The sequence below is a fragment of the Cataglyphis hispanica genome, chromosome 23, assembly GCF_021464435.1.
Source record: "Cataglyphis hispanica isolate Lineage 1 chromosome 23, ULB_Chis1_1.0, whole genome shotgun sequence".
Classification (NCBI taxonomy): Eukaryota; Metazoa; Arthropoda; class Insecta; order Hymenoptera; family Formicidae; genus Cataglyphis; species Cataglyphis hispanica.
The window spans coordinates 1234480-1259957 of NC_065976.1; the positions used below are offsets into that span (position 1 = coordinate 1234480).

At 35.3% G+C, this 25478-nt stretch overlaps 1 protein-coding gene across 3 annotated transcripts; it reads left to right on the forward strand.

Moving 5' to 3' along the window:
- Positions 1–201: 201 nt before the first annotated feature.
- LOC126857989 (pleckstrin homology-like domain family B member 1) lies at positions 202–25315 on the forward strand. 3 transcript variants are annotated; one of them, XM_050607962.1, is made up of 13 exons: positions 202–516; positions 7853–7993; positions 10979–11152; positions 11368–12562; positions 12762–13692; positions 14446–14819; positions 15117–15267; positions 15475–15700; positions 15798–15963; positions 18853–18982; positions 22463–22642; positions 22888–23145; positions 23217–25315. In XM_050607962.1, exons 2-13 carry the CDS (start codon positions 7855–7857, stop codon positions 23403–23405), a joined length of 4113 nt encoding a protein of 1370 aa, XP_050463919.1. In that variant the 5' UTR covers positions 202–516; positions 7853–7854; the 3' UTR covers positions 23406–25315. The 3 variants fall into 3 exon arrangements, with proteins under 3 accessions (XP_050463919.1, XP_050463918.1, XP_050463920.1); XM_050607961.1 differs by having other exon boundaries at positions 202–507; XM_050607963.1 differs by lacking the exons at positions 202–516; positions 7853–7993 and adding an exon at positions 10185–10267.
- Positions 25316–25478: the final 163 nt, after the last annotated feature.

Here is a 25478-nt window from a genome sequence, read left to right on the forward strand (position 1 = left end):
TTAATTCTTTAGAATTATATATGTCTGATATAATAGTTGTACGTGTTATACCCCGCCAAAATTTAAACCGTGCTCGGTATATCGTCGGAACAAAGTCCTCTCTCCGTTCTCCCTTCCAATATAGTTTACACCAATCGCCGAGCGGATCTGCCTTCGCACAGTGATGTTGCTATGGAACATAGGATCGGAGCACCCGTTGCCACGACAGTATAGCGTAAGTCGGCACGTGACGCAACGTAGTGCGACGCGCAGAGCGCTTGTCGAAGAGCGACAGCCGATTTTTCGAAAGAAGAAACTCCTTTTCCTGCGAGAATAAGGAGGGACAAATTGATTTCTCGCGAGTGCACATCCGCGCGGAAAAATATGAGTGTTCGCGAGCGCCGGTCTCTCGCATTACTCATGAACGCCTGGTGGATGCGTTGAAAAAAAAAAAAAATCGGATTGCCACTTTGGAGGAGCCTTTGCGCCGATTTAGCGAGATTGGAATTCGAGTCTGGACCCTTCCAGGTAGCGTCGGTGAGCCCTTCGATAATTTCCTCTCCATCGTGATGCGAGCTGCTAGCGCATATACGAGCGATCAGGATCGTAGGAATCCATAAGTCAAAGTGGGGGGAAAAAACTATCAAGCGCGCGCGCGTATCGGAAAAATATGTCTAACATAAGCTATAGATACTTCGAAAAAACTTGTATAATTTTCGGTCTTTATATTATACTCTAAAGTATAGAAGAAACCTCCCCTCTCTCCCATATAAGATAATATTTTATAACAAATTTAGAAAATCAGCTTTTATTCTTAATGAGATTTTAGATAAGAGCGTAATGATGGAATTAATTCGTGTTTAAAAATTAAATAGATATCGACGAATTAAGTTTTCAAAAAAATAGATAAGAAAAATTTATTTTCTCTCTAACGTCGCGACTTTAATTTAACTTAAGCTGCAACTCGAAAACTAGTTATGAAAATAGATAAAGAACGTAAGAGATTTCATCACAATTCCTTCCATCTGATACAATACGGAAACTGAAAGTTTCCTACATGCCGTCAACTCATTGCAATGTACGTTCCATTTGCCATGCGTATGACATCACGTTCTGAATAAAAAATTTGATTGTTGGATAGGCCAAGGACGGACTTATCAGGTTATCATCAGACCTGCCCGTCAACTAGATATCACTTTCATTATTTAGAAAACTGAATTCGTAGATTAGGAAACTCAACTTACTAGAGTAAATACCTATTATTTATTTATTTATTTTTTTTTTAATTATACTTCTTGCTCTATAATTTGTAAAATTAAAATGACAGGAGAAAATCTGCGGGAAAAGAGAAAGAAAATATTCGCTTGCAAATCTTTGCATTCTGATGGACGCTGAGCCAAACACAGCATGAAATAGAATACCGTCTTATAATCTGTACTCGGCAAAACGCATATTCAAGCGTAAAAAATATAAAAAAAATCGAATGTCTTATCTACATATAGAGAATTATCGCAAAGCTACTCTTTTGATCTGAGATTTTTTTTACCATCACGAAATGAACGAAACTTGATGTTTGTCAAATAGAAAACGATTGACAATGAACATTCGATTATTTTATAATCCTGAACTTGTTAAGACAAACAATTGTTTTACTTCTTTTGGAATATATCTGGAATAAACGAAAATTAAACTGAGATGGTTAGTGCGGCGTGACGGCGTGATGATGGCAACGACCTGTACATAGCAGCTCTGTACAATCCAGTCACGATTCTCGGTGGAGGTCGTGACCTTGCCGATATGCAGGATACGAGGGATATGGAGAACACGGGGAATATTATCGGAAATCTCGATTGTTCTAATCGCACGGATATTCGTTTGAAAAAGTTCTTTAAAAAATGGGTGAACTGAACAGGATTAAAAAGTATGAAAAATTCACCTGGTATTAAGATATCAGGAAAGATTATACGTATATACATAAACAAGATTTTTTAAATATTTATAAATCAATAATTGATTTCGAAAATTAAGAAAATTTGCCTCTCTTCTTTCACCTAAGAGAGAACATTACTGTATAAAATAATGATTTTGTTTCACTATAACGATATATACAAAATCTACTACAAACTAATGGTCTTGAAAGCAACCCTGGATCGATTTGACGATTCGGTCTCGTTCCATTGTCCCTGTATAGTTCACCCTATTGTGGAGCAGCTGCCTACGGTTCGTAGGCATCCCTTAGGCCGAACAATGTCTTTGTGCGTCGCAAAGCATATGATCGCGTTCTGAAAAAAATCCTCTCTTTTTGCAGATTTTTTTACCGGAAATTACTTCGAAAGTTTTGAAAATTTATTTTATCTTGCCTAAAAAATTATAGTCAAATATATATATATATATATATATATATATATATATATATATATATATATATATATATGGCCTCTCGAGAGTTGTGCTATCTGTAAGATAAACTAAAATATAAATGTAAAAAATCTGTTACGGATAATTGCTTACATTTCTAACTTTAAAGAGCAGCCGCCATGCGATTCTAGATAAATACGCAGGCTTTGTCTTGATCTCATCTTCATTCTCTAATGCACGTCTCCAATTCTCCAATGCTGCCAATAGAACCCGCTAAAAACGAGTCACCCAACAATTTAATGTCATTTATTTCTATTGCCTTTATGCGGGCCATTACGTGACGCCGATTTCTTCGCCCTTCGTCGCCGTTTCTCAATAACAACGATGTAAGGCATGCTCTAATTTTCGCCACACGAAAATGCAACGAAGATGTAACGCGAGAACGCGCAACAAAGATATGCAAACAGATGGACGTGGATCGATAATGTAATCGACGTAGCGACCGTTGCAAATGCCTGGCTCGAAAAACCTGTTACACATCGTTAAACATGCTGTTTTTCAAAAGGCTCGTAACGTCGGCAGAGATCGGCCTTGAGAAATAAAGACCTCTTGAACATATGATTTAATGCATTATGCTCGTTACGATTTACGTTCCTGCACGACTTTCGCTTTGACCGCTGATGGCATAATATGCTTCGGGGATTGTGACGAGGCGATAATTTCCTCTCTCTCTCTCTCTCTCTCTCTTTTCTGCTTTGGTTCTATCTAATATTCTAATAATCGATTTAATGCGCGTGCCATTTAAATATTCAAGAGGCGCGACGTTAATCGATATTGACGCCGATTATAAAGCGCGTGCAAACGCAGATCGGATTCTACCCACGTAATTTCAATGGAAAATGAGTGGGAATCTGTTTGGGTGTTGGAAAGTGAAAAAAGAGCCTACGCGCGCTCTTCGTATTTGATTCAACTTTTAGAGAGAGAAGAAAAGGAACAAAGAAAAATGGTACTTTGAAAAAAATAATTAAAAAAAAAAAAAATTTATAATTCATATCTATTATATAACCTGGAGCTAGTTACGCTATCAATCACAAAATCGTGTCCCAAACAAACGAATAATTATAATAATAATCATACTACTACGCATCTGTTCCGTAATTCCGCTGTATTCGACAAATATCTCTCGTACGTCTATAAGTACATTGGTGCATTAATGCAGTTCATGGGAAAGCTATCGAAAGGGTCCGCGTATAAGAGGAGGTAAAAAAAATGAAGAAGCAGACACGAGAAGAGGAAGATGCGGTTGCCAGGCAGATGTCGCCGCCAGAGACGAGCGAAACTGATGATTGGTGAAACGTTCGCACGAACAATTGTCACGCGATAGATTACTGGTTTCGATTTCTATGGCATTTCCGAGTCCGTCTATCGCGCGCCTCGTCTCTCACCCGACCTAGATCGCTTTCCTTTAAATCGTTCATCGCTGTCGAATCGCTATTGCTGGATGCGTCAGATTCTACATCACTTTACACTCTCAATTGCCTTAAATTCAGACAATTACCCATGTGCCTCGTCTATATATCGATGTAACGGCATTTAACGAGTAAGCTGTCATCGTCAATGACAAACATCTCGATCCGATTCTTATACTGGACGGCGGTTGTTTACGATGAAAACTAATTACATCTTTCGAGTATGTATGCAGTCACTCGTCGTAAAAAAGTGCAGCAAATATACGATGATATTTTCATTCGTTCTCTTCTGAGACGAATTTCTTTAGAGTGAACCCTACCTGCCGTAATAAATTACTCGATGCAAATTTATTGAGAATCCTTCATATCCCGTATATGAGACCGAATCGTATGTGAGAAAGCGTCGTGCACAAAGCGTCTTGCACGTATGCGAGCAACACTGCAACGGATGTTCTATATGCGGCAGAACGGAACGGAGCGCGGACAGGACCGGACGCGGAGTGCTTACGGTCGGGGTACCTGACACGAACGTGCTTCTTCCTGCTAAAACGGTTTCTGTAAATAAACCCGCATCCGTCGAAGCTCAAAGCGAGAAAGGAGAGCCGTGTCTAGTCTCTTTGTGCTGTTCCTTTAATTCGGGATTGCGCAAGACGGAGATCTGTCAGTAATTGAGTCGCGTCTAAAGTAACTTTGTAGAGATGAAATTGTTTTCGTTACGAGAGACAGAGAAAAGAAGAAAACGTCGACTCCACAATTTATCGGAAATAAATTCGTAACGATGACTGATACGTTTTTCACTTGTTTCTTCGACACCATTGTATCAATCTGCTTAAGATTGTTCAATTTCATAGTAATCAGAATGAAAAAAATATCTCTCAGCCGAGTATCAACTTAGCGCACCGTGTACATCTCTCGCGAATGTTGAAGATAAAACTCGTATCTTCGTAAGCGACGCGAATAGCGGGACATCATTGTAAATCATTCCGCGTGTAGCACAACTGACGTCATCGGTAAACGTTTATACCGTCGCGTTAACTGCCGCTAATGGAGAACGAACCGTTGACCCATTGAGAGAAAAGCTTCGCCAAAAGAGAGTATGAGTCGATGATGACAGCGATCCGATTAATTGACACACGTCATTCCTTAACGCGCTTGTCGCGAGTATACACGAGCGTCTTTGCATTTCCTTTACGAGTGCTATAACGGCTAATCTAATCTAATATTAGATAGGCGCGCTAAGCTGCAATTTGCACAAAGAGGCGTGACTATGTGTTTTCATCTAAATCACGCTATCATTGCGCGCTATCGTCTCGCGTGCTGATGGCAAACATTTACGCACGCCATTTGCCTACCGCCTCTTTTTTGCTTCCTTATCTTTTTAGATGCGCGAGATCTTGCGTTACGTGTTTGTATACCAAGTGCCGTGCGCGACATGGAAAAATATTTTCGAGGTTTCGCCTTTCCAGATCGACGCGACGGAAAAAGACTATTATGGAGAAACGAGCGAAACGATGCGTCCAAGGCCGTTGCTACCAACTGTATTTGCACGATAATATACGTACGTTGTGACCATATATAGCTGCAAACTCGCAAAGAATTCGCTCTCATTTATTTTTCATTTACTTAACTTATCTTCCTAAAATTATACGAAATTCCTGATAATTTACAGTACGTAGATCTCTCTCTCTCTTTCAATAATTATCTCTCTCCTTCTCTTAGCTTTATATGCATAAAATATTTATCCTTGATAAATGTAATCAAATATATTTAAAGTATATAATATATTTAATATTGTATAATATAATATAATATATTTAAGTATAGTTGAGTTTTTAATTTAGAATGTTTAATATTTTTATATTTGTTAATTCACCAATAAACCCCAATGTATTCATCTGCACACAGGCAGGTGTCTACTGTTCGAATAGAGTCACGCGAGAGACCGACAATGCACCTGCGCTTTCGGTGCCATGACTGATTTTAATGAAGTGTCACGAAGAAAATTTGTGACGCGTACATTTCACAATTTGACTTACGAAATAAGATGACAATCCTTTCTCTGAATTATAGCATTCCTTTAGCGAATGTTTAGCGCTTCGAGATTATAGCATATATCTTTGCAGTATGTCTTGAATTTTATCGATTTCACGCACTCCATCATGTTGCGAGACAAACGTGTGTGTGCGCGCTGTTTATTATCGGATATCTTATCAAATGCCTCAGTCTGGTATTCCGAGTATAAGAGACAGCACCGAGTATCGATCCAACCGATCGTTCACCGAGAAGGTTCGTTCGGCGCGCACAAACTCGTATATACGATGCGATTAAACTGCGTAATAAGTCGATGACCTATCAGATCTGCAACGATGACCTATTCAGATTCCGCTAACATACGAGAAGCGAGGAGACGATATTCAATGTACGCGTAGAGCGTAGCCGGAGATAACGATAAGATTTCTGCTTCCTCACAAAGATCTCCGCTTCCACTTAAGAAATTCAACGAAATCCAACGTCTTAATCGTCGGCTTTAAATTACTAGCCGATATGAAATCCGAGGAGGTGTAATTTAAGCAGATTGCGAGAATGTATTACACGAACGTATAGCGCCACAAGCGTTTAGCCGTCTCACCGCACGGATAAACCACTAAAATTTCAGATATGAAAGTATGATTCTTTATATGATACTGCAGATAAATAAAGCAAAATTGGTAATAGTAATCTATACTTTGTCAAATTTAAAAGAGATATTTTCCTTTTGCTATCTTACATTTAAAGAGAGTTACACATTTTTTCTTTTTAATTACCCTATATAGCGGTTTTCTATAATTATTATTAAGCACCAATAACATTTTTATTCACAGTTATTGTTTCTAAACGGAAAGACAATGTTACGCGAGGGTGAGTTTTATATTTATATTCTGTTCTTTTTATATTTCTTTAAACATTTGCATGCATTTTCTCTGCAATGGGCTAATCGGTATAGAAATTGCAAGTAAAATACATTACTTCCTCGTGGCCAGACGCGTTAGCAAAGTTCAACGAGACGGCCTAACGTAATGCGCTTAATTAAAGTTGTTTCAACTCGTTAAGATCATTCACATGAGATGAACAACCCTATAAATGGCATGCAGGCATCGTGTCAACTGCAACGACAGTTTTCAGCTTGACTGAAACTTTCTAAAATTTCTTTTATATCTGAATTTATTAAATGTAAAAATCTTTTTAAATAATCATTTTAAATTTATTCATTGCAAGCATTTGTTAAACGAGACTTGAGTTAATAAAAATAAAATAAACAATAATAATCGCGATAAAATTATTTTATAAGCGCGGAATATATATATATATATATATATATATATATATATATATATATATATATATGTATCATAAATCTCTTCGCGAGATGCAGTAGGTCGCAAAAGGGTTAAGAACCCCTGGCGTAGACTTTATGATGTGGGGAAGAGCAAGAAAAAAGATAGAAAAATCTTCGCTCGTCTCGGAAAGACCGGTTTTTCGTTCCTGCTTTTTCCTTTTGGGCAACCCTCTCCATTCTTATCCGCCAATGTGAAGCTTCGCTCGTGGAACTCATCTGGATCGAGATCTCTCGTGAAACGATAGCCATAATCTTCGACGAGGTCGTTCGTTCTAGCTAATAATAAGGCTCGATAAACTTTCCCTCTTTTCCCCTTGATGATATATGTCCCAACGTCGAGTAGCGTAATTTTAATGATACTTCTCGGCGAGGATGCAAATTCTCACAGCAATCAACTTACAATTCCTCCACAGTTTTCCTAATGCTCGTGAGAATTCGCGATATATAGTGAAGCTTATTAAAAATAATTTTTTTCTTGCCGATATTATATGATTAAATCATTTTGCCATTAAATTCAATTTATTAGGCAGCTATAAAATGAGAGATGATAGATTCCCGGGAATTGTTGGAATTGGATCGTTACGTTACATTTCCCCTCGACGCGCCAATCTCTCCGCTAATTCACCTGCTAATTTACCGCGCATTTATTACGAATGCTTTCGTTTTACAGGCATGGCGAGCATAGCGGCCGCCGGTCTCGAGGTGCACGAGGCGGGTCGGGCGTTGCGCGTGCAAACGGAAGCACCGCATCTCGTCTCCATGGGAAGCGGACGACTGTCGACGGCCGTGACTTTGCATCCTCTACCCGAAGGTTAGATACAAAGCGACGTGGCGCTTTATTTCACCCTCTCCCGTCTCTAGCGACAAACACTTCTCTCTCGAAGAGTTTAAGAATTATTAACCAGCTTATTTGGCTTATTTATCTAATCGTACTAAATTCCGGAGAATAAAAGAGAGCGTGCACCAAGTGCAGTCGATTTATTCTATTCGCGCATTTTTCTATTATTTACGTGACACTGTGAGCCGGATCGGTAGCGTCAGATAAGCTCGTCGCCACGTAACCGTCATGGTGAATCATTCGGTGTTTTAATCCATAGCTTTGAATAGCGTCGTCCAAACTGATAAAGCTTTTCGGCGCCGAGGCTCTCACCGATATATAGTGTAGCTACTACAGTAAACAGAATGACTTGAAAAAGAAAAAAAAATAAATAAACTGTTCTGGTCTCTATGATACCAAATATCCCGGAAAGAATCGACGATAAAATCTTTATTTCATCATATAGGTTTAATCGTGTATCCGAGAGAGCGAGACAACAAGCATTGTGTTCGGTTGAGATTGAAAATCCGACGATAGGAAATATGAAGACCGTAATATCCGCGACTGCACAGCCCTTCGAGGTCTCCGCTTTGGCTTTTATATATACGCCATATATACATACGAAGGAACTGCATGCACGTATGCGCGGTATATATAAACGTACGGGATATATAAGTGGTGTAAAGACTGTTTTTCTCGCAGTCGGCAGGGCCGTTTTAAGATCCCCACAGGCCCTATATTTCCGTTCTGTAAGAATAAGCGCTAGTAGCCCTGAAACAATATCGTAAATCGAATGAAATGACGAATAGATTAAAGAAATGTTAGCCAATATTATAACTAACGATAAGTTACCGTCAATCTGTCAAATTTGAAAGGAAAAACGATTTTAATGGATATAATGGTGGTATATACGAGAATTTGGTTTATGAATTCTAGAATCTCTTAAATATACCAGTTGATGCGTCATGCAGCCGAGCGTAATAAAATTATTGCGTGAGTCAAGCTTCCTAACTTCTGTTCCACTTTCGTAACTTTCGGATTGTTCGAGAAAGTCTTCCAGATCGAGTTTTGTAAAACGGAAAAAATAAACGAATGAATTTTGACGAGATTGCGAGAGGGAGAATACAGTGAGAGAACAGTGTAAACGAGCATTCAATGTACATGTGACGCAGATAAATCTGTCTGGGCGGACGCACATACCTGCATATACGCTTAACACGAAGATAGATATATGTAGGATGGAATTGATCGACAGGAAGTTATCTTCCGTTTGCGATCGAGTAACGCAATTCCATGAAACATAAGCTTTCTTATAAATCCGTAATATCCGTAATATCCGTTCAATAGGATCTACTCGGCTTTTATAAGCGGATAGAATAATAAATCGAAATAAAAAAAAAAAAAAAAAGTTTGTTTTCCGATAAATGTAAAGTGGGTCACAACAGAAATTTAATTTCAAACTTAATTGCCAAGAGATTTAATTAACGGCGGAAAGCAACCTATTAATTCCTCAGAATATTCTCTTCGCGCGAGATAAGAGAGCCCGTACCTTTCTTTCCCCCGAGCACCTGTCCTGTCCGTCTGTCTGTTTGCCTGTGTACACGCCGGAACACCGCGTTTACTTGGAATTTACGGTCGCGTTTCATTTTGAAATCACGAGAAACTTTCTCCGATACGAGACACAATACGCATTTACGCGACGGAATTCGATCTTCGATACCTCGCCTTCGCAGCTCTCGCGGTTCTCGCGTCAATTCGAACTTTTTCTATACAGTAAAAAATTATTAAAAATACACTTTGCATCGATTCAATATAACTGATTAATGTAATGTGAAGATGTAGTGGCTATTCGAACGAATAATCTGCAAATAGATGCATTCGAATTGCGCGACGTATGATTTCATCATTTTCCTGCGAGTACTGAATATGATCTGATTCATTCTCTCCCGAACATGTTCGGCGAGAGAAAAAATTAGTTCAGCCGTAGCTTAAATCTAGACACTGTCGGACACTTATATATTTCTACACAACGCGCGTCGTGGCCAACGCATTTCCAAAAAGACCGAAAATGCAAGAGAGAGTGCACGACCGCGCTAAAACTAAATATAACTGCAGTCCTTCGTAGAATGCACCACGATTTACCCGCGCGTCGCGCAGAACGGAGAGCACGCCCAGAATTATTTTACGGAAATTAGTGCGAGTTATTTATCGAGAGATCAATCGAGAGCCGATTCTACAGAGCTGTGATAAGTCGCGTTCGCTCTGTGCGTACGTATTTTCATAGAACGTTAAAAATTAAATGGTTATGGCGATTGAATTGAATTTCAAAGGTGAAAACGATTAATAAAATTCTAATCTTGTTAATTCAAGATGCATTTTCATTCGAGCAGCAATTAATTCTTACTTCCGTATATACTTATATAGCGAGATATCTTGCGTATATCTGGCGGAGAGAATACATCCGCTATCCTCGTGGCTGCCGGGTCGTTGACATTCCCAGAAGGCTCAAATTAATATTGTAAACTGGCCGGGCTCTACGCGCCGCATTCGGAATTAAAGCGCGGCGAGGCAATTCCGCGGATGAACTCGAGAATTTAATTATATCGATATTTATATACCGATACACTCGCGAGCTGCCAAAATAAACGTAACTCAGCGTGTTATGTTGGAAAGTGCGTTACTAAGCCCGCGAGAATTTCAATCGGAATGTATACACGCTCGCCTGGTTTCCATTCAACCGTAAGAGATATTTAGTCATGCTTCCTTGCAACGTTTCTTTTTTTTTTTATTTTTATCTTGCATCTTACGTTCTCTGCTACAAACTAAGCTTCTCGGAAGAGTGAATAACTTCAATTAATAAATTTATTATAAAATAAAAAGATAAAAAATCTCTTTGCAGCGCTCGGTTTTTTTTCCAATCTCTCGCTTTTTCTTTCGACAAATAAAGTTATCCCTCTTTCCCTTCCATTTCTCTCGCAGGTAAGATCACGCTGGGATCAAGCCGAGATGCGGATATTTTGGTGGCCGGCACCGGCGTCGAGCCCGTACATTGCGCGATCGAAAACAATAACGGCGTGGTCACTCTTCATCCCATAAAGGGAAACACGTTTATTGATGGTGTACCGATAAATTCGCCAGTGAGACTCGCACAAGGTAAGAGACCTTGACCTAAATACGAATAATCGTAACTGATTTACGCAACTAAAGCGCAAAGAAAGTTTTTTGCAAAAATAATATTTCAACTAAAAATATCTTGATTTATTGATGCGACATTATTACGTATTTATTACGAAATTTCCTTATAATAAAATAAAATAAAATGAAATAATTATTGGAATAAAGAGAACAATGCGCTAAATGTTTTTCAGGCTGCATGCTATCGATAGGACGATCAAACTATATGCGCTTCAATCATCCAGCCGAGGCTAAGCATCTACGATCTGTCCTTCCTCACTCGAGAATCTCAATGGCACCGATAAGTTTCGCCTTGTCCGATAATCAGCCGCAAGAGAATCATCACTTGGAGCGAAAGCCACCAGTCGCGCCGCGAAAATCTCCCAGGAACTCTTGCTCCGACGACGAGATCGGCTTTCTGGGCAAGCTGACCAAATTCGAGATGCTGTCGAAGCAAAACAGAAGCAATTGCGTCTCGCCGAAGGTCTTTCCTGCCGGCGCTCTCACGACGAATGTACCGGCCGATCAAATCCTCGGTCACTCGAGATCGTCGAGCCTCGTATCTTTGACAAAATCTCCAGTGAATGGTAATCTCGACTCACAGAATTCGATCAGTTATCACGACGAGGCTCGTCAGCGATCGGATTCGCGATTCGGAACGCCGACTCGATCGAACCCAACAAACTTGCAGTGTCAGAATCACAATCAAGTCAGAATGTACTCGGCAGAAACATACCTGAAGACGTGCAAGCCATATTACCGCGAGGGTAACAGCAAGAACGTACGATCGCCGTCTCTCGGGATGACGGCGCCAAAAATCGTCGCCGCCCGAAGCGGCGACTTGATGTCTCAAAGTATGACTTGCCAGAACTCGAACGAACTCGATCATCTCGCCGACGGGGATTTCAACATGAGCCAGAGTCTCATTGTTACGAAAACGACCACCACGGAATTTGTACAATTGGAGAAATACGGATCGAATCCGAGTATCTGCAATGCCAATAACGACGGAGATTCTAATCCCGCGATTTGGAGACCGTCTACCGCTCATGGTTTCGGCTCGAATCCGAACATTAAGCGAATTCAACCACCGAGCCCGGCATTCAATCGGAATCCGCGGTATAGCGAGCAAAAGAGAGTTTACGCGAGGGTCAAGAGTCCTACTCCCAGTGTCGGCAGCAGCTGCTCCCTCGAGGAATTGCGGGAAAGGCAAGCCGACGCGGAGAATAAACGCAGGGAGGCGGAGACCAAGCGGAAACAAGCGCAGGAAGAGAGGTTGAGGGAGCAAGAGGTCGAGAGGCAAGAGAAAATGAGACTCGAGGAAATCTTAACGATGTGTGCCGAGTATGAAAGACAGAGCACTGTCGAAAAACCGAGGCAGCATAATCGGTAATTATCATATTTCAATATATTTCTTTTCTTTTTTGCTTCAATTAATTTTCTGGAATTTTTTTCAATAATTTTCATGTTTTGCAAAATAAACGATTTAAAGAATTTGTAGAAATTTATTTTGTAAAATTAAATTTTCAAATATTTTACTTTTTATCAGGAGGAGATAAAAAAATTGTATAATAAAAATACTTTGCAGGATCATAACAAATGGATCTCTCCCGCGTGACAAGAGACTCGGCTACACCTCACCTTTCGACAGTCCGAAAAGTCCGTCGAAAAACCAGCCGCATTTCTCCTTCGATACCGGCAAACAAACCAGTTTGGGTACCTCGTCATATGAAAACGTATCCGTGCAAAATTCAAAAGTTATTTTTCAAAATGGCAATTCGTGCCCTGCCAATCGTAAAGATCATTCTGCTCAAATTGAAAATTATTCGCATGACGTTCCCGTAGGATCTCCACATGCAACAACATCGAACAGTAATCAAACGGCAAAGTACTCTAATGTTTACAATACAAATGGCAACTATAATTACTCAGGCTCGGTTTCCCGTAGCAGCAATTACGAAAACGTAATCATCGGCAATAGTAGAAATAGTTGTACCAATAATGAAACCGATAATTATATAAAGGCTGATGACAATACCAAAGGTTCACCGTCCATGTATGGAACGATTCGACGAAACGGAAAGAAAATCGAATCGCAAGCGACGCAAAATGGAAACGCGAATCTTTACGAAAACATTACGCTATCTCCGACGACGCGAAATAACAATCAGAATCATTCCATGCCAAAGAAAAACGGCCCATTATCGAACTCGTGCGAAATGATAGAGAACAAGTTGGCCATATCGAACGACGATCTCCTCGAGGCGATCGAGCAGCTATCTATGCTTTCCAAACCCAAAGAAATCTGCATGACTCCTAAGCGAAACAATTCCGAAAAGGACAACGCAAAATCTAACGAGGTGAAAGCTGACAAAGAGAGAAAGCAGTTAGAAGAAGAAGACAGGAAGAAATACATAGAATTTTTGCAAAACGAGAAACTGCATATACTTGGCAATATGGATGTTTTGAAAAGGAGCGTAGCCGAAATTGAGATTCAAGAGGAAGAAATTAGTAGAGAGGTAATTTCATACTCAATAATATTTTGAATTTTCTAAACAATATTTAACAGATAAATTCACAATTGTGTATGTCACTGTCCTTTCACATATACATCGTATATTTTATATTAAATAAGTTATTTATTTGTTCTCTTTCTGGGCATGGAATTGCTAAGACGTTCAATTGTAAGTATCTGTCCTGTTAGATAATAATTATAATAATTATTCTTGTTAGATAATTAATATATTTCTATTAATAATACAATAATTGATGACAAAAATTCTAAATCCGGATCTCCGTTATCTAGCTTTAAACATCCCGAGCTAATATTTAGATATGCTCTCTCTCTCTCGCGTTTTCCTGTAGAATCTTTTTCTATATCAGATCTCCTTGCGGTTTCTAATCAGTCTTTATTAATATTCAGTGCGCGATGTTCATATATAGAATACGGCAATAACGATGACACTGCAGATAAAAAGAGTATCTATTTTCATAGAAGAATTAAAATATAAGATAAAAAATATATTATAAAAATAATAGATTTTAAATAAAAAATAAAATAAAATATTGTAAAGATTCATTTTTATCGCTAATTAAACTATCGTTATTGTCGCATATTATATAATTATTGCTTGGAATCTATAAATGATAAAGTGATGCATCTTGAATAATTATCTTGTCGATATTTTATTTTTTCGATAAATTCGAGTTATAAAAATTTCATTTGAAAATTGCTCGAAAGATATTAAAAATTAATGTTATTTGTTTGACAGCTCGAATTGGAGAAGGCGCTTTTATCCGCGGAATATGAATCGGAATCTTTGAAGCTCACGCAAGACGAGGGAGAGAAGATTAAGGTGCAGATGCGAATAAACGATTTGGAAAGAGAAATGGCAGAAGATAATGCGACTCATTCAAATTTGCAAGCTGAAGCGAAACAGCGTGTTCAAAAAGCGCAGCAAGTTTGCGTTCGACTGGATGAACAATTAATCAGTTGCACGGATGAAATTATACAGCAGAATATTGCTGATAAGTTAGCAGCGCAACAAGACATCCTCGAGAGCGAAAGGAAAGCTTTCGAAGATTTGGAGTTTCATCATCTCGAGGAAGAGGCGAGCAAATTGGCCACGAGAGAAGAGCTGCAGAGGTACATTTTAATCGAGAAAATACATAAATCGAAATCTACATTTTTCCAAGAAAACGTACGAAATATCGAAAAATGTAAAAATATATATTTAGAAAAAGTCCGACTATCTATCTATATCTGAATAATCACAAAATGCATTCTACGTATATAAGTTTTCTTGACAGATATTTACAGATTTTTTTTCTATCAGAAATACAGATTTATATATTATTAAGATCAATATTTCATATATTTTTTTGAGATGTATATTTCGTGTATGTTTTTTCGAGATTGACATTTCATTATATATTTTTATAGATATTTAAGCGAGCTTACAAACAAGATCGAAGGCAGAAAGTCGCAACTGAATCATTTGGAATCGCAACGATCCGAGATAAAAAATACAGCGACCAAAGAGGCTAGATGTCTCGAGAGACAGAAATTGGGGCATTTGAAACGATTAGAAGAAGTTAGTATAGTATAACTAGTAATGTAACTATAAAAAACATTAACCTGCTAAAGTACACTGTAAATTCAAAAATAATAAATGCAATTCTGTCTTATTTTCTTGCAATGTTAAAAATTATTAAACAATTAATCACTGTACGTTGTTTTAGTGGGTTAATGTATTGTATCGTTTATTGATAATTACTAAATCGATTAATGATTGCGATAGGCTAGAAATCGGGTACGAGAAATAAACGAGGAACTCGGTTATCTGGCCCAAAACTCTATTGAATATTCCGAGGAGAAGCGGTCCCCGAGCAGGGAAGACTTCGACAGAATCTCTAGAGTGACAAATGATTCTCCTATCGTAAACAATCAAGGCAGCTTGGGGAGAAAGACAATCGAGTCCCTGAAAGAAATTGAGAGAAATCGGCAGCTTCATTTAGCTAAGCAAGGTACAAACAATTTTAATTTAAGATTTCAATTAAATTTTGTAACACGTATCGAGCTAAAAAAAAAAAAACAAAAATAAAAATGTTAATGTCTTTCTAGGGAGTCAAGTAATCTCGGAGGAAAGACGAAGAGTGGAAGAATTGAAAAGGCGCGTGCAGGATGAGGTTCGCTCGCAATGGGAAGAAAGGAAAATGAATTGCGCATCCTTCAACAGCATTGAATCTGGCGAAGAGTCTTCCAGTTATTCCACTGGACCAACAGAAAGGTAAGTCAAATAAATATTATTTTTTCATTTCATGTTTAATGATTAAAATATTATTACATTATAATCCCTTTTTATGTATTTTTAAGTCATTTCTTCATGAATAGATAAATAATGATATCGGCAGAATTCAGAGAATGTTTATTAATGATTTTTCACAATGCTTAAATGTATCATAAATATGCATTTTATATTTGCATGTATTTGCGAGTGATTTTACGATAAAAAACAGAAATTTGTTAAGTCATATAAAAATTAATGCACGAAAACGTACACTATTCATATACAAAGTACGTAGAATACAAGCTGCTTAAGTTATCGCGCATTATCGCAGTTATCGTGACGGCCTTTTTCATCGTTGATTGGGGCTTATTATGAAACCTTCCTCATCGACGCGCCTCGATATGTGCACTAATATATAATAGAGTGTACTCTACATGTGTGTGCGTGTCCGATTTAAAATCCAAACTTTTTCTATCTATGACGTAAAATAAATTACCGCGATTATCTATTCGGTGATTATAAATACACTCTCCCCCTCGCCCTTCATTTTTCCAAAAAGCAAAGAATCTTTTTTCTAAAGCAGAAAAAATATATATAATGTAAACGCAATTTTAAAGAAATCGTGATTCGGAAAAATTCAAAGATTCGAAAAATTTAAAGAATCTACGTTTCAGTCTACTTAAAGAGTCCACGTATTAGTCTCACTAATAATGTTATTGTCAATATCCAAGATACTATTAAGAGCAATTACTAATCGCGTGCGAGGGCCGCATATCGCGTCGGTTTGATCAGCACTCGGCTCGAGTCTTCGTTCTCGAGTGGTGCAAGGTAGGCGGGGCGTTATCGCGCGATACGATATCAGCGTGATGTAGCTGTGTCTTTCCGTGGTTCAACTCGCGTTAACGTGTACGGAAAATTGAGGGAAGATGTAGGAGAATGTTGAAAATGTCGCGACATGATGAACGAACAGTGGCTTGCTGACAACGAGGAGGATTAAGATGTGTATTCGGTATTTATCGTCGACGATGCTTCGAAATGAACCCCAGAGAAATAGGCGGGATGGTGCTGAACGAGGCCAGAATTACAGGGTGCAATCTGATCACCTTACTCACTAGTAATCGTTGTTACATCTGCGCTAAAGATTGGATTCGCGACAACTGTTATCGTCCTCTGGAGACGCACACACGCGATATTTGTCAACGTTATTTGTGAGTCATAGTTTTTTAAAAAGAAATTTTCTCTACTACTAGAAGACAATAAATCGATTAATTATTTACGAAATAATTCAAAATCTATTCTTTTGAGAACATCAGGTAATAAAAAAATTTTAATTTAAAGGACGTAAGTTTAGTTAATTAATTCTCTTATATATATATATATATATATATTTTTTTTGCAGAAAATAAATTATTAAAAGCGCTAAATTATCTAATATAAGCTAAAATTATTAAGTAAAAGTAATTAAAATAAAGCAAAATAAAACATTATATTTATTATTATTAATAACAAAATATTATATATACGTGCATGTGTGTGTATTTCACGCGCATATAGAATGAAGATGAGATAAGACTAACAAGGCGACACGTTGCAAAAAGTAGAACAACGTTCACCTTCCGACCTCTTCATAATACGTTGCAATCTATCTACGCGCACGATGCGCAGACATAACTGCATTTAAAAATATTTCATTATCTAAGCATTATATATGAACTATTCATTAATATATAAAAATTGAAAATCATCATAATTATCATAATAACATGATTAAGAACCTTCCCGTTCATATTTTTACACATTATCGATTTTTATTAATTAGAATCTTTCTTAATCTTTCTAAATCGGCTATAAATTTATTTAATAATATTTTATATTATATCATCTTTTTGACCGTATTTCGCACATATTAAATTTTTGTATGACCAACTTATTTACACCAAATCGATAAACGATTTGCCTAATAATGTAATGTGTATTACAGCATAGTAATTGTAAAATGTTAAAGATTAATTTATCTACAGCGTATTAGATTGTTTAAAGTTAATTTACGATACACGGCGATGATACCTGTTATCTAATCCAAATCTAAATTAGAACTCTTCGAAACATTCAATGTGTATACCACGTGATAGCTCTACCACTGAATGAAAAGATTGATAAGTATTCTGCAAAGATTAAAATCAGAAAGGTCATTTATCGGGAACAAGAGAATGTTCCTAGCTAACCAAGGCCGAGGTTGGCATAGCAACGAGATCGGAATGTTCGGGTATCGTTCGCGCTGCATTTAACATTGTAGAAGAATTAAATGCTATGCCGGTGGTATCGTCGAACCGGTCTACCAAGTCACTTTGTACTTGTTAGGTTTTAATAATACCTGCCTTTCGCGCTATAGTCGACTATAGGTCTCCGTCTCGCGATGGTCAGAAGCTAGGAATGTGATTTTCAAAGTGCACGATATTTCTTACATGAGGTGTCGAAGACACTGAATAAAATTCGCGGAAATCAGAGTTCACGTTCCAGTTAATAATAGCACTTGCTAAATCAGTGAGAAGTTTGAAACGTAAATAAAGTGTCAACACGATTCGACGATATCAAAAGACCTACGATATTATTACGATAAAAGATTGCCGGATATTCGAATTATTAATAATTTCCTAAATGTTTATACATGCATACTTTTTTTTAATAATTTATTATTGTCTTATTATTTTGATCTTGAATTAATTACATAATTACGCAATATTTTTTACGCAAGATATAATGACGAAATGTGGTCTTACAATGGATCTATCTTTTTTAATAGTTTAATTAAAAGTTTTATTGCGATTAAAACAGACTATATATATCTACGATCTAATTGTAATTAATTATTCATCAATTCATTTTCAGTGGTAGCGGAAGTAGTGACGGTGCGGAAGGCGCAAACAGTGAAAAATTATCTCCGAGCAAACTTTCGGAGCTTACTTCTCCCAGTCCAGGACCGTCGAATAATTCTTATACTTTGCTTCAAAATGATAACGTGAGTAGATAACACTCTATGTTAAATTAAATTTAAAAATGCTTAAATTATATTTAAAACTTGTGTGAATTTTTGGCAATTCTATTTTTAATAAATTAAGTTTTCAATCACAGAAAATGATACACTATTTCGTTTTTAATTGTTTATAATTAATATTTTTCTTGTAATTGAAGCTATAAAAAAACTTTTTTTTCTTTTAATTTAAAAATAAAAAAAATGCTGAGATATATCTCGATTCGGAAGCACCTGTAGTTGTTTGAAGTTTAAATGTTCAAAAATTATGATATATTTGAAGTTGATGAAAAACAACAAATAAATCACAACATTTCTAATCCGAGCAATGATAACAAGGCCAATATAAGCTTTTGGGCACATGCAAACATGAGCTATAAAATATTTACGTAGGGATCAATTTCCTACAGAAAGCGAGAATTGTAAGCTTTATAGCATCAATGCGTTTGAAAATTATTGGTCGCATTGTTTCTTGAATTTGATTGGAAATAATAAACGAACTGAAAAAAGTATTTTTATTTTATTTTAATTCTAAAAAATATGACGCAAGCAGTTTTGAGATATCTTTAAAATTGAAATATATTTTTTAACTCAGTTGCAAATATACTAATATAGTTTTTAAGCGGGTCAATTACACAAACAAAATGAAAATAGTTACAAACAATTATAAAGAATTCCGAATCAAGATACATTAGCGATACTGTCTATTTTAAAGTCAGAGAACTATTTTTTCAAAATTTTTTTAAGATCAAAACATACAAATAAAGTTGTTACTCATCAACAACTACATATGCATGAGAAACACTATTATTTTCTATATTAAAGACTTAATTTATTAAAAGTTGAGCACATATAATTCACATATATGTATGAATATACATTTAAATTAACGCTTCTCTCTCTCTTTCTCTCTCTTTCTTATACAATTAATTTGAAAATATTCTGCAAAAATATCTATAAAATGTAAAGATATATAATTTATTTACAAAAAATAATTTATATTTTAATCTTAAAGAATATTTTATTTTGTTTAGTCAAATATTACTAAACATGGTCACTTGCATATGTTTATTCCAAAATGTTACGTCTCGAATTTACGAGAAAATCTATCTTCCAATCTATTTCTGCTCGTATGGATTTTATCGCACACCTGTTTAAAGAAGTGTCTCTTGACAGTCTTCGGGTCTCAAAATTTTTCAGTATTCACGCAAGCATGATTTCTCTTGCTTCGAGACGTAATTTATGTCGTGGACTTATATATTGCGAACACCTCGTGCGCTTGACCTCCTAACACGCGTAAAAAATTTTTCAGTATATAATTTGCTGAAATCGTCACATTCACAATTTTTTTTTGTGTGGAGTTTTTAATTACTGGTATGTTCTTATATAGAAAATTATACACACGCACACGCACAAGAGTACTGCAGAATATAAATAAGTAATTATTTTCTTTTTTTTTACTTGTCTCTTTTTTTATCGTTCTTCCTTCCAATTTCTTTCATTTTACGACAATGTTGAAATATGTTTTTCTTTAGCAATAAAGTGTATCATAAATTTACTTTATTTTAAATTTACTATTCTATTAAATTTACTATTCTATTTATCCCGATTATTTATTAATATCAAAAAAAATTCAGTCTTATAGCTATATAGCCATATACATTTCGAACAATTTTATGAGCAAATACTAATATACTTCATGAATAATGTGAATAAACCAAAATATTCGAAATAAATATGTAGTTAATATTTCAAATATTTAAAAAAAAACTGTAGTCGTTCAGAGGAAAACAACGCAAAAAAAGAAATTCTTTGTCAAAAGATAATTTTACCATATTATATGTATATGTCAGTTGCTCCAAATGCGACAAAAAATGTTTTTTTTTCGTATGGCATTCATTTTTTTTCGTGAAAATATTTTGCCAATTGAAAGATATCATCTTTGAGTATAACTTTTTACACCGAAAACATATTTGTTATCGCCGGAAGTCTGCGCGTAGTCTTGGGCCACCACCATACGTTTGTACGTCGTGGAGACGCATTATGTTTTTCAACACTGACATTTCGCAAGTATATCCATTTGCATTCTGGAGCAAGTGTTTTCGTCATTGCGCACGTGTTTTTCCCGATGTACAGCATGCATCTGGACCGCGGTGCGCAAATGCCGAGTGTTGGACAGAATTCAGAGAATAGTTTATACTTGGATAAATGAGCTTTTATAATATCTTGATTAAGCTTGCAGTGATAATTTATAATGACAGAATTGATGATGTTGGATTCATGAGACTCTTTTGCAATTGACCCCTTTCTTGTATATTTATAAAATGTGAGATAAATCTTTCGTGTAATTTTTCAGACATTTAATTAAATATACTCTACTTCAATTTTTTTTTACCGTTGTCAAAAATAAACTTATAATCAAATTAATTTTTTAATATGTTTAAATATTTCTTTAGAAAAATGTCTTTGCCATATGTATTTCTCTTATATTCCTACCACTTTACTTATTGTTAGCATCGAGTTAAGTTGAGGCGAAATGTCGGCTGTAAATTAGTATTTGTGATGAGTCACCCTGGGTTTGTCAAGCTGACGGAATTTCTCATCTCGCTTGGACCATTCAACTACTCTAAGAGAGCAATTATTTGAAGGAATTCTTGATGTCATATATATATATATAGTTACATTATAATTGATCTATTTATTTAAAATGTAATAATAATTTTGCTGATAACAATAACTTAATTCAACTTATCTTCATTGATTTCCATCAAATATTTAATTGTAATTTTTGTTGTCATTATTCTATCTACCCATCATATTCAACACTCTCCCTCTATCTTTCTATAATTATATATAAAGAATATTTTATATAGCGCCTGTATATTTTAGCAATCTGTGTCACTCGATATATATCACTTGGCATGATGTTTTATGAATGAATAATCGAAATTTGTTGCGCGAGCAATTTTGGTGCTCACAACATTCGTCGAATAAGTGGGTGGGAGTGCGGAGTCACATTTTACGGTGGGAATTATATCGCTGGACCACTCAGCCACCAGCATCAGTCTTCCCCCGTCATCTGCTCGGAACTGTGTAAACGAAACGAGACGAGACGTCTTGGCATATTTGCCATCGTTTTCTGCAAAATTATACGGACGAAATTTTTGAATCGCAATACGATGTCACTTATGTGGATAAATTATGTAAAAAGCAGATCGAAAAAACGTTATATCAGACGAAGACGTGAAGTTTGTAAACATGTATGCAGAAAAACTTAATGCAAGATATTAATTTAATTTGATTTAATTTTGAATGATTAAATATTTCTGACAGTGTTAAAACAAAATTTAAATAAATTATATTTTTTCTGATTTTTTATGTAATACTAATGACTGAACGCGCCTAGTAAAAGTATAGTGAGAGAGTTGTTATGAAACGGAATAACGAAAGTTTGCGGATTATTTCCAGATGAGAGACGACAGAAGAACATCGATGGAAGGTGAGAGGCTTAGCGACAATAGCGGAGGTGGTAGCGGCGGAGGTATCATCGACGAAAACGGAAGTCGCCCCCTTTCTCAGACATCTAGCGAGATGGACACCCTTAGCCCATTGCAGCCTGTCAAACATCGCGAAAAGGCAAAACTTCAGGTAACTTCCTAACATATTTCGATTATCTACAAAAAATGGGACAGACAACAGTCAACAACTGCTAAAAAAGATAATTGAAAATAATCAAAAAAATCTTTATTTAAAGAAATTATACTTAACTAATAATTTTTTTAATATTATATTGCATATATTCTATTTTATATTATATTTTATAAACACAAATAAATTGCTCGATTTATTACATTATTGATAAATCAAAATTCAATAAACGACGAATTTCACAGAGGCCACTTACAAGATATCTTCCCATCAAGTCGGAATCTCTAGATCTAAGGCATCACATAGAGACTGCCGGGCATCAATTACCTCTGATTTATGATGTTACGGTCGACACGACAAGCTGCAGTGGCTATTTATCAAAAATGAGTAAAAAGTTTCATCATTGGAACAAGCGATGGTTTGTGTTCGATCGCAAGCGAAAAACGCTGTCTTATTACAGTGATAACGCGTCTAGAAAGGCTCGCGGTGTAATTTATTTCCAGGTAAGCATGAAGGCTTCTTTATATTATCGAAAAAATTCTAATACTGAAATATTAACATTAACGTATTGTAGTCGATCGAGGAAGTCTATGTGGATCATATGAATACCGTTCGATCGCCGCAACCTTCTCTTACTTTCATCGTCAAGACTTCATCTAGACTTTATCATCTTATGGCACCCAGCCCAGAAGCAATGCGTGTTTGGGTCGACGTTGTGTTTACCGGAGCAGAAGGATATCATGAATTTGATCACGGCGTTTGATAAAAGAATTATTTATGAGAAGTAAAACGCACGAATTCATGATATAGAGTTGAGAGAGAGAGAATTCTCTGACTCGGTAACAAATGAAAATATAGCGATTTCTGGTCTTTAATTATTTTATAAGGTTATTTCATAAGGAATTATGCCTAAAATAAAAATAGTTTTCAATTAAAAACAATAAATAATTACGTCTTGAAATATAAGATATGAATAACGTACGATTATATTTTATTTAATATATCTTGGAAATATTTCAATAATTTTTCGCTATAATAAGAAATCCATATTAGGCAAAATTCCTGATATTAAAATGCATTTCCACATATAATATCAATGATCGTAGAATTGCACAATGAAAAAGATCAATACATTGATTTGCGAAAATAAGAACAAGCGGTGTAAGAATTGAGCGCTCCTTCAAAATCAATGAAGCATCAATGCAAATGAATGCAGATTTGAGATGCATAAGCTATTTATATAATCGAAGTACGTTAAGAGATATTTTTATTGAATATTATGAATTTAAAAGTTCAAACGAAATCACTGAACTTTACACATTTTTTTCATACAATGATAAATTAAAACTACTTTTTGTAGTTTGGCTAGTTTGTAGCTTGTACTTTTGGTCGGTATCTTTGGCCTAAATTATTTTTTCAAGAGTACCATCCGCGCTTATCTAAAAGAAAAATGAAAAAATTTGCAAAAAAGCAATTGAGAATAATTCATTCTGTTAATGTTGATTCAAAATCAAGATTTAAAATAAGATTATTTTTACAGAATGAGATTCTTTAAATCATTTGTATTTTGCAGAAGAGCGATGGATCTCGGTAAATAAATAAGATATTTGAAAAATTATTTTAATTGTTTCAGTATTTGAAGAGTATAAAAATTAAAATGACTTTTGATATATTTATAGGAATAATATTTTTTTCAAAATTATTAAATTATTTATTTTTGTATCTTGACTTGAAAATGCACAAATTTTATAAATAATAAATATAAAATTGTATAGAGTATATATATTTTTATAAAATAAATAATTGAAGAATAATAAAGGACACCAACAGAGGCTTTAAAATTTAAATCTTTTATTGAATGAAAATATTTTATATCTTTTGTCAAAAACATAAATCTTCTATTTTCGGCCTCTTTTTAATGTCACTTCAAACACTGAATTATATTTGAGTTATTTGAAGTAGTGGGCATTAATAGTACATCAAGTATTATTCATTAACATCCAGATTAATTATAAACGGACTTTTACCAATCTAAGTAGATAAGTGTTATTAGAGTTTGTTAAATTTTATAGATATTTCTAATCTAGTCTTCCAGCATATAAATACAAAAAATTTGTGAAAAGTTAAACAAAACTAAGCAAATGTAATAAAAAAAAAAGTACTTTACAAAAATCTGTATACTTTCAAGAACTGGAGGAAACAAGCCAATATTTGTAAATATATTATAACATGTAATTGTGTCATTATTATGATGCATGGAATTCATATTTTAATATCATGCCATACATATATGCCAAGGATTAAATGAAATAAGATTTTTTACAATTTTATAAAATCCATGTGTGTCTTATGTAAGTTGCAACTTATTTTATGTATGTATTATGAAAAAATCAATATCTCATTTTACAATTATATTATTTTACAATTATATTATTTTAATAGCATTGCACATATTTAAATAAATATGCAGTTTGACTTGCACAGAAAAATGTCACATGTCAGAATGCTTTATCATTTATATCATATGAGATCTTTATGTTTAAAAGATTATGTAAAAAACATGTGCAACAGTTAACAATCCGACATAGTACAATGTTATATAACTCGAGGATTTTAATAAAATCTGCTGTACTTTTTAAATCTAAGATGATATGAAATATAGATTTAAACTGATATAGAAATTTTTCAATCTTTTTTTCCTTGCATCCTATTCGACCTAAGGTAAATTTTTAATCCAAGAAAATATAATTTAGAACAGAAAGAGTATCAGTATATCCTCACATATTTTGTTTTCATTAATTTTATTCGATTTATCAATACGGAACCTGCAAATTAT